The sequence below is a fragment of the Dermacentor variabilis genome, chromosome 1 (genome assembly GCF_050947875.1).
Source record: "Dermacentor variabilis isolate Ectoservices chromosome 1, ASM5094787v1, whole genome shotgun sequence".
In the NCBI taxonomy this organism is placed as follows: Eukaryota; Metazoa; Arthropoda; class Arachnida; order Ixodida; family Ixodidae; genus Dermacentor; species Dermacentor variabilis.
In genome coordinates, this window is record NC_134568.1 from 58,685,021 (window position 1) to 58,696,234 (window position 11,214).

An 11,214-nucleotide genomic window follows, 5' to 3' on the forward strand; every position below is an offset into this window, starting at 1 on the left:
TTTCGTTCCTGCTGCAGCTGGTTACCTCTCAAGCCTCGCGTCAACGTTTTTGCGATCTTCAGCCAGCCAGCGAAAACGAGCCTGCGTCACCGGATGCAACGGGCTGGGCTGCCTTCCGGATTTCTGAGGAATACATTACAGATCAATAAAGCAGCGATATGGAGTTTTACACTACAGCCCTCTACGAGTGGTGTCCGTTGCCAGCCAGCCAACCATGGACTAACATCCAGGATTACTTCAGTCTACTTAAGGACCGGCGCACCAGTCTGCACTTTGGGCGTGGAACCGGCGTTACTATGCTTGCGTCGCTCACGCATTTTTCGTTCCGGCTGCAGGTTAGTAATGTCAATTCTGCCTGCCGTTTTCTGCTCGCATTGCCGTTTCCACCCCTTGTGCTTTTTCAGTGTGTATGCTAGCATAACTCTAAAGAAAAACGTATGAACCGTAGACGACATCGCATTGTGCTACTGCGTAGAATGGCATTCTACTTCTTGATGTTGTTGGTATGCGGCGATATAGAACAAAATCCAGGCCCTGTTGACAACATATTGCAACAGCTCTTGGATGGACAGAACGAGATTAAAAGTAGGCTCGTAACCACTGAGCAGTACCAAACTGACAACAAAAAGGAAATGTCGAGCTTAAACGCTCGTTTCCGAAATCTAGAAATCCGAATCGCTAATTTAAAAGACCTTCAGAGATTGGTGAGTGAATGCAGCACTAAAGCTGTATCACAGGATTCGATGCTAGAAGAACTTGCTGCAAAGGTTGATGACGTGGAAAATCGTAGTAGATAGGCTAACCTCCTTTATTTTTTTGCTTTGCCGAGGACAATAAGCGTGAATCCGAGTCTCGCGTGTTGCAGGTCAACACAGGCCTGTGAGCAAGTAAAAATAGAAAGAGCGCTCCGTATTGGAAACTACACCTCACGAAAAAAGCGTCCCATCATTGCAAAGTTTAGCTCGGTCAGAGAGAAGTAGGCTGTGCTTGCAGATGTAAAAAAACTAAAAGGGAAGGAGATCAGCATATCGGAACATTTTTCGGAAAACGTGCGAAGAAAAACGAATCAATTATGGGATTATGCCAAAGCTAACAAAACCGAAGGTGACAAGGTTAAACTAATTCATGACAACCTGTTCAAAAATAATGTGAGGTATGTGTATGACGCTTCCCTAGGACAGGTCGTGCAAGCTACTTGACAAGGACGAGCACCTAAGAGTACTTTTTCCTTATTAATTGTTAACTGCAGAAGTATAAAGAATAAAACCGATGAATTCTCTAGTTTGCTTGATGTGACTGCACCGTCTATAGTCCTTGCATCTGAATTGTTGCTTAACAATGTCATTAGCGACTACGAAGTTCGTCCGCGTCAGTACACTTGTTAACGAAAAGGCCGTAACAGCCGGGAGGGGGGGGGGGGGGGGCGTCTTTCTGCTAGTGTACAAAAATATTTTTTCGCGTAAGATAAATATTCATGTCGGACAAAGCGAAGCTGTTTGGTTTGAAATTAGATTAGATAATGGAAAATCACCCTGTGGTGGTCATATTATAGGCCTCCTGGAAGTCAATCTGAGGCGCTGTCCGACTTAACAAATACAATGAAACAGTTAATGCAGAGTTTCTCGTTGTCGGTGGTGATTTTAACCTACCCGGGATTTAGTGGACCAACCCAGGCATTGCGTCTAGTTCAGGGGATATGATGAGCAAAGAGATGATAAATATATGCAGTTCCTTTGCTTTATCACAGCTAGTGAACCCCCAGTGGTTGCTCAGTGGCTATGGTGTTGGGCTGCTGAGCACGAGGTCGCAGGATCGAATTCCGACCACGGCGGCCGCATTTCGATGGGGGCGAAATGCGAAAACACCCGTGTACTTAGATTTAGGTGCACGTTAAGGAACCCCGGGTGGTCGAAATTTCCGGAGTCCTCCACTACGGCGTGCCTCATAATCAGAAAGTTGTTTTGGCACGTAAAACCCCATAATAAACGAAATAAAAATAAATAGGCCAATGACGACACGACCGACAACCGTGGGTTGTGGCAGTGCGATGTGGATCCGAGCAAAGTTCGAACGACGTCCATAAATTCAACCTGCCCACGGGGTTCTGCAGGTCTCAATGCGATCGTCTGCTAAAACATCCAACCGAATCACGATTGCCGTAACGCCTGTGCTTGGTGTACGTGCATTTTCACATGCTCGAAACGAATGGAAACAAGCTTCCGAACACCGAAGTGTGGATAATCGGCTCTCGATCGCCTACCGCCGATATTGTTGGCGTTACGCGTAGGCCTAGCGCGCCCATTAAGTTCGTACTTGGCGAGTGGACTAGCCCAGCTGAGAAACTCTGTCGAAGAAAGTGAATGTTCAGTTCCCTTCGGCGCTCAAGCGATTTAAAATATGGCACTCCTGAATTCGTGTAGTGTGTAATGTGGTGAATGAACCGTGTCGAACTTCGGTTAGTGAACCGCGTAGTGTTTCGTGTGATCTCAGGTCAGTCAACTTTAAGGGGCGAACTCTTCGCGCTGTTTCCTGCGGCAAAGATAACTTTCGAAAGCAAAGGATACTAGTAGTCGAACAGTCGGAAGTACGCACACCATCAGCCATGCCGTCCGTTTCAACTTACAATGCGCTCTTCTGTTCGGCTTGCCGAATCCAGTTAACTAGAAGTTCACAGTACTCCTTCACTAACTTTTTTCAAGTGCATGCATCTTTTGGGCTAGTTGGGGATAAATCGCTCGTTTAGCGCTCAAGAACACTGACGCACTGAAGGAAGCATTACACAGCACTGTGATATTTGAGTCAATGTATCATTATACTTGAGCACTGTAAAAAAATTACCGACGATTACGTTACTTCCTAATGCGAAATTTGAGCGCAGCAAATAAGCTGTTTCACCTTTTCGATAGATTGAGGCAAGGAAATCGAGCAACACATGTATGCGCTATCACAGAATTTTTTTTTTATTTTTCACACGTATTCCTTTAACAAAGACTCCACTAACAGTTCTTGACAGTCATGAAGGAAGCTTTGTGGTCGGAGAAATAGACTGATATATGTTCGACTTGGTACACCAATGCTTGATTCTCAAAGACGAGATCTATACAAGTGCCTCGCGAGGTTGTCACAGCCGTGGGACGCGTTACGAGCGAGAGGAACGGGATGTTCTCCCGCATAAGTGTTAGGAAATTGCTGTTTGTCTTTATGTCAAGCCGCCACCGATCTGGCTCTCTGATTGCCACCGCACAGGGCGAACGGCAGCGGCAATTTCGGCTCGGGCGGTGCACATATACAGATCCGCCGCCACCGATCTGGCTCTCTGACTGCCACCGCACAGGGGTTGCATTGGAGGAGGAGCGAAGAAAGGAATTAAGTTCGAGCCGGCGCTTTGACAACCGGAGACTCGCAGGAAGAGGGGGGAGGGGGGCGGCGTGTACACCCAGCGGCAAACGATGGGGGCAGAAGCGCGCGCAGCAAGCGGACAACACGATAAAGGGAGGAGGGAAGAGATAGCAGCGACTGACTGATGCCGCTGACGCCGATAGTGAGTCAACCCCAGCTGCGGAGTTGGTTTCAGGGACAACGCCGCCGATGCCGACACAAACAATATGATACCCTCGCTTCCGCAGCGCTAAGAACCAGGTCTAGCCGTGGGAAGGTGGTCACGTATTCGTCGACGTGCCGGGGCCTACGTGAAATAACCGGCGCGTCGGCAACTGAAGAGCACCCTATCCGCCACACAAGAACAGGGGGGGGGGACCCTTTCCTCCTCTTTCTGCATGGCGGCGACGGTGTTCTATGCAGTCACGTTATCTTGACTCTCTAGCGGCGTCAGCGGCATCCAGCGGTATCAGTCGGTCGCTGCTAGCGCTGGGGGGATGAAAGGGGGGCGGAGATGGTTACGAGGCCGACGACAACGCCGACGACGACGCGAAACCCAGGAACGGACGCCAAAGAGCTGCGCTCTAAAATACGGATAGAAAAAGACACGCCGCACTTGTGGTTTCCATCTTGCGCCATTCTACGTCCCTGTTCATTGCGCTCTTGCTAATTATGCACCGAGAAGAAATTGCCGACTTGCCCTTCTCGCACATGACATACTTAAAATCGCGCGTATTCCATCGTGCGCCTTGATTTCGCGGCAGTTCGGCAGTTCATCGTTTTCGGTTCCGCCGCGCAGTCGACCTCGCGTCTCGCGAAGGAATCCCGAGACAGCGTGCCACGGGCAACGCGTGCCCACATAATCGCGCAGGCGCTCGTGACAGCCACCCGACACACGTTCCAGCGACGCCCGTTCCAGGTGCTAGTGCCAACCACGCGACCCAAGATCCGGCTCGGCTCCAGGGATTTCGTTCCGCTCTGCGTCCACACCAAAAGGCAGCCAAGCTACGCGGTGGATGAGGCCGAAGGACTTGCCGCGACGGCGAGGCTCAAGCGAAAGCGTAAGACCTTTACTTCGCTCACTGCTTCGTCACTCAGTGCGGTTAATGAAGAGCTCTCTCACACGCCGTGGTGGCTTAGTGGTTATATCGCCCTCTCCTTCTCAGCACGAGGTCGCGGATTCGATTCTCCCTCGAGGTATACCCTTGCTATAATGCTAGCCGCATTGCTGCTCTCCTAAACGCGGGAGACATTTCGGAACAAATGCAAGCGCGAACAAGACAAAACATGTGAAGACCGCTTCTAAGTAACTATATACAACTAACGAGAAGAAAGGGGGTTAACCGAGGGGCCCGATTTTTATTAGTCATATCATAAGAAGCCAACAAACACTGACACCAAGGACAACATAGGGGAAATTACTTGGGCTTAATAAATGAAATAAAGAAACGATAAATTACTTGAAAATAAAGTGGATGAAAAAAGAACTTGCCGCAGGTGGGAACCGAACCCACAAGGTTCGGTTCCCACCATATTCAATTAATTTATCGTTTTTTATTTCGTTTATTATGCACAAGTAATTTCCCCTATGTTGTCCTTGGTGTCAGTGTTTGTTGGCTTCTTATGATATATATACAACTAAATATTATGTGATGTTATTCCGTATAGCCGGCCTTTAAGCATACTGTCGACCCAAAGTCACATTGCTCTGCATGAATTAGGTCGTCGTTGACCCTGCAATTTAGGCAGGAAATGCCATAACGTAGCTTTGTACCTTTCGATTTGTTCGCGTTTGAATTTATGATGTTAGTACCTAAGAATACAGCCACGGCTGATGCGAAGAACATATTTCGCAGTAGGACATGGGCAGACACTGAACCATACCGCGTGTAGTGGTTTCTGCGTACACCAAGTACACAAGCACCTGATTTACGCGGATATACATAGCAGCGCCATTTTTTGTGTATTCAAAGACTTATCCTATAATGTGAGGTTTCCCCAGCACGGCAGCTTGCCGGTATTCATTCGCTGATGACAATGTTCAGTGACATAGAAAAATTCAGGTAAAATTTTGCTTTGAGGAAGGACATTTTCATTGTGCGTAACGAAATGAAGGTTGCTGATATCTCTACACTGGGTTTCGCAATTGCATGGCAGTGAAATGGAGGCTACGCAGCGTTATCTCGCACTTGAAACTGCCCCCGAGAAGGAAAAGACAACGCTTTCACATTCTGGGGCACATTGCGCAAATTTACATCGCATCGACGTGGTTCTCGCTCCTCATTTGGTGAACTCCAGTGGTACTTGCTATACCATTGCCTCACTACCGTAAATTACGGTACCTAAGTAGAGAAGCTGCATATCTTGGCGTCACGAACACCCCGACGGTTGCCGTCAGGTTCAGCATAGGCTAGTCATTTTTCAACAAACTTGACACACGTTAACTTTCTATAAGTATGAGACGAATATTAGGCTAGTTTCGCAACCTTACTTGGCGATACTTACTCTTTAAGGAGACAGAAACCACGCCTTAGCGATGTGCTATGCATGGGAACAACAGAGTGGAGTACAAGGACGACAGGTGTTTATCCGCAGGTCTGCAAGATGGGACCACAGCGCGGCCGCCTTCGAGAGTCGGCTGTGTGCCTTGTCGGCAGCTGTCCCATCGTGTGCCTGTCGGTCAACCAGCTCTTCTCCAACCTTCGCTGCGTGTGGAGCATCTCGGGCCATCACCAGGTGGACCTCGACAGGTCATGCAGGGCCAGCACAACCGATGGGTGCTTCCAGCTTGCGGAGGTGTCCCTATGGAGCAACTTCCTGTGGGTCGTCATCATCAAGCTACGCGAAGGACGGCTGGGCCTGGCTTGCCTGTGTGGACGCGTGGTGTCTTTGGCCTTCAACACGCGGCTCAGGCGGTCCTTCATTCTGGTTCATTGGCCGCTGATGCAGCACCTCTCCATCGAGTTCCTGGAGCTGCTCGAGTCACGGATGTCACCAAAGCAGCCCCAGTTACGGGACGGCCTCCAGCTTAGCGAACACCTAAGGCACGCCAGGCTCTACTACCACCTGTTGGACGATCCGACCAGGGAGCCGACGGACGCGCTCCACTCCATAGTGACCACGCTCGACCCACTAGAGATAATGAGCGTGCGGTGCTCGAGCGTGGGCGTGAGCATGTCGTGTGAGCTGCTCGACAGGTGCGACGTCATGCTCACGCACGTCTTCTTCGAGAAATGGACCGACGTGCCCGATACTCAGGCTTTGATGCGCTGAGGCGCCGGGGCTACGCGCAGCGCCAGATCCACGTGGACGAGCTGTTCCCGATGGTACACGTCCGCTGCGTGCTGGCCGACCTGCTGTTCTGTACCGCAGTCATCCAGGAGCTTGTCTTCAGCGGCTATGCTTCATACACGTACGGCATGCTGGACCATCTGGCAGCGTTGTTCGTCCTCGTGGCCAGTCGGTGCGCGACTGGAGCATTTGGCTCTAGTTTCAGCTCAGCGCGACGTTCTTGGGCATTTCAGTGTATATTAAAGAGTTTACGTTATCTATTTTGGCCACTTTGAACTGTTCAATGATGCCACACAGACAACGGGACAAACACAGTGACTAAAGTTGTCTAGTAGCTTGGGCCATTGGGTAAGTGCTGCCTGCTGTCTTTGCAAGCAGACTACCTTTGTAATTAGGTATATGCCCGAATGAGGCTTGGACGTAACACATTACACGTTATAATTACCAGCATTCAGAAGAAATTTTCACTCGGCAACGCTCACTCCACTCCAATTACTTTTTACAGTAACGAATTACATCTAAACAGTTATTACGAGACAAGCTTCCATATGCAACGCAGGTTTAAGCGCATAGAATTTTCCGGGAACTAAATTAGAAGGCCGTGGTCGATGGCACGCTGTAGCCTCTCGAGCATTCGTGTTCAGACTGGCAGACCCATGCGATCAGTATTTGTTTCCTTATCATTGAGCTGCGTCAGGTGTTTGCCGACGATTTGCTCCGGCCTTTAGATGTGCTCGATAGCGATGATCACATAGGACGATGACGCCAGGAAATTACCCAGGGAAGCCTTTTTAACTCTCCTTTTGCGCTATAGGGATCGGACGCTCCAGCTTACGGGCCTCAATCTTTTTTTTAAGCCTTGCGAGCTGTCTAGGGTGGCATGTTACCGCAAATATTATTACTGCTATTAGCATCCTCATTACGACCACATTGAATGTGCTGAAAGCGTGACACATAATTCAAGATATTTATGAACCTTCGTGCGCTCTCACTCTTCTAAAGAGAGCGCCGAATATTTCTTAATGAAAATGGTGATGTATCCAACACTTGTGATGCCTTTGCAGAACATTTCTGTTCTCTATATGTTGTAAAGATGTTTCAACTAACTTCCCTTCTCAGTCTTGCACGGTGTGGACGCTACCAGTCAATGAAGGCCTTTGTTTTTTCAAGTGTATGAAGGCGCCTCGGATCTTCCCTCACTTTAGCGCTGATGGTATTCCTTCGGCAGGGCGTAACCCTTTCAGACGCTGTCTACACAACTGTGTACAGCGTACAAATGTACATTTTGGCTCGCATATTGCTTTTTAAGTGCACCGGTACAAAGGCTGTCCAGCTGTTCCTCGGTACTATAATAAACATTTGGATTGATTGATTTAATAATATTATTGTAGTATAAAAGAATGTTCTTGAAGTATGCATTAGTGTATTATTCCGATGGAGTTGCTTTTATGCTGCAATATTGTTATAGTCAGCCAATTAAAAAAAAAGCTTGAATTAAGAAGGCGCAATAAAATACTATGTGCATGAACATATACATTGTATTATTAATTTCTTCTGCGGTTAATTTAACAACCACCGCTACCATATTAAGTGTTGTGCAGTAAAATAATAAGCCATAGCAATTATTGCATGCCTCACAGAACAAATTAAATGTCTTTATGTGTCAAAACATAATACTAGGCAGAACACAATTAACTCGTATTTTTTGTGCGGCGACTTGAAGTATATAATTTGTGACAAACATCTCGTTATATATATATATGTATATATATATATATATATATATATATATATATATATATATATATATATATATATATATATATATATATATATACATTGTCAGAACTAGTTGCCCCCATACATTTGAATAAGTGCTTCTATAGTACAACTTGGCAAAGGGCAACGAAAGACACGTATTAAAACTCTCCTGTTCTCAACTTCATTACCCGACGGCATGTCATTGCAGTATTGCCAGGAAAGACACACTTGAGATGTGAAACAAGTCACACTAGAACTTGCCCTTTGCACAATGAAAATTTTTCTAGCAATACGCCCAATGTAAAGGCCTCCCGATGTGGTGTTCATGCTTCAAAATAAAAGAGCAAAATAAATGAGGTGCTCCTTGGGCACGATTAGACAGAAACAAGAATCGGGAGGAGACAGTCTATGAATGACGCAAATTTTAGCTGTTCCAGATGTTTCTGTGTGTGTGTGTGTGTGTGAACGCTACACGTGTTTAAATTCTTTTTGCTTATGCGTGTCATCAGAAGCTACATTTTCGCCCTTTTTTCATATACCTACAAGCATAATTATATTGACACGCGTACTTCTTTACCTGTATCCCGTAGCCGTATTTGACCGGCTAAAAAACGTTAAACGCTATCGTTCGGCTCAGGACGCGCCTGCACGTATCGGCAGTTTCGCGAGTGTCATCAATGGTTCTATCCGTTGCGTGTTGTCGACGAATCTTACATAATCTCATTGCATGCGCGACACGAATTGTGCGGTAGTTTCTGGAAGGCCCGCAGGCACCGGCGACTACGCGTCAACTTTAAACGACTGACGTATGAAAGCCGACGCGCTTGACCCGCAGATGTCGACGATCGCCGACTTTGCTAGCCGCTATATTGTAGCGATTGAGTTTTACTTGTTTTGCTGGGCACAAGTTCGCCCAATAATGAGTTAAATTTGTAACTGCCAATTTTGACTCTGCACCATTGTTTAGCGTCACTACGACGTGACGACATTTAGCTCATAGATATATTTCAATAATACTTTGCACGCCCAATTCCTACGCAGTTGGCTGTGCAATGAGCTAGCGAAACGTTACAACAGCTAAATAAAACGGTACGGCAGCTTTCGATACGATATCGCATTGTCGTGCAGGTGTTTGCAAAGCGAACTTGTAGACCGACGACGACGTGAGCGCAAGCGCAGATGCCGATATTTGGTGCTCTATTGTTACTTGAAAGGTAAAAAAAAAACTTTTGCGGCAGGCGTACATTCGTTAATCAAACGTGTTTTTTTATGTCTAAAAGAGCGTACAGATCACTGACTTATTGTTTCAAGCTCAGTTTACAGCTGGCTGCTTTAGGCCGGACTCGGACGGTTGACGACAAAATAGTCCAGCAACAGTGCGCTGCAAGCGGCGAGCGACCGTCGGGACGCGTCGGAGCTTCTGCCCAGTGGTTGCGTGACCTTTTCCTCTCCGCGACGCGTGCGCTTGTCGGCGCGTGCCGAAGCGGGCTGACGCGTGCCGGTGGTTGGGCCTTTACGCATTCGTTGGAGCGTCGCCGTGGCGTCAGGTCAATCGGCATTGTCCATCGCGTGTCTGTACGGCATCAAGCTTTGGACGCAAGTGCTGGGCAGTAGATCCCGGGAATCGACTGGATTGTACCTCGCCCGGATCAAGCGAGACCCTGCGGGATTTTGTGGGCACGCCTTGCTCCTGTCACGCTCTGTCGGCTTCCTTCACGAGACGCGAGTTTGACTCGTTCTCGCGACGCTGCGTAGTTCTGCGCAGTGGATATTATAGCCAACAACAAATGAAGTACCGAAATGCAGCGGGGGTAAATCCGCGCATTCTGAAGATGGACGATATCAAAATTACGTGTTTGAGAATAGCAACGCCACAAGCTGGTATTGGTTCTTCATTAACAATAGCGCATTAGTCTGATAGAGGCGCAATGAAGATGCGCCTTTATCCGCGCCCGTTTGCTTTTACGCTGTTGTTAATTATCAGCGATAATAATACTTACTTGGTTGAAGTGTCCAAAGTAGTACGACAAGGGAAGGCAGCTAGTGTGGGAAAGGAGATTGGTCAAGGTGTCTACGTATGGCTAGCAGGATACCGCAGCGTCGTCATTTCTAGTATTATTTCCCCTACACGACACATGATTAGAAATAGAATGAAATGGAACGGTACGGTATTCGGGCTTTGGTTGTATGAAAGGTAAACTTATTGTTTGAACGTCACTAAGTTGTGAAATATAGTTTTGCAGCATTAACTGTCCGTCAAACTGTGAAGACGTATTACACTCCGGACATTGTTAATGCACCTCATATTACTTGTTTCTTTACCTACTATATATATATATATATATATATGTGTGTGTGTGTGTGTGTGTGTGTGTGTGTATGTGTACACACACACACATATAGGAATACAATATAGGAATACACAATATAGGAATGTGTGTACATTCCTATATTGCACACGTACTGCCGAAGGTGTCGGTTCAAGAACAAATCCAGTCGTACACATCCAGTAACTTAGCCGTCTACTAGGCGAGACAGTATCAAGCAACAAGTTGTCTATTCGGGACCAGCTTGGACACGTTACAGAAATTAAAAGAGAATAATTGGCAGCAATCAGGAACTTCTCCTCCGAGATATAAGTTTTTTACCATGAGCGATTACTGCTCCACGAAATTAATAGAGCATTTTGTGAAATTAATGGATCACATTTATGTTACTCTGCACTCAACCTTTATAAAGATTGCTCAAGCACAGTAAATTCAGCGAGCTTGTTTGGGGCTTTGA

General features: G+C 47.1%; 1 protein-coding gene across 1 annotated transcript; it reads left to right on the forward strand.

Moving 5' to 3' along the window:
• The first annotated feature begins 4,291 nt into the window (after nucleotides 1–4,291).
• On the forward strand, nucleotides 4,292–6,915 carry LOC142571318 (uncharacterized). The gene is made up of 2 exons (XM_075679580.1): nucleotides 4,292–4,439; nucleotides 5,974–6,915. The coding sequence occupies exons 1-2, from the start codon at nucleotides 4,395–4,397 to the stop codon at nucleotides 6,649–6,651; spliced, it is 723 nt and encodes a 240-aa protein (XP_075535695.1). The 5' UTR covers nucleotides 4,292–4,394; the 3' UTR covers nucleotides 6,652–6,915.
• Nucleotides 6,916–11,214: the final 4,299 nt, after the last annotated feature.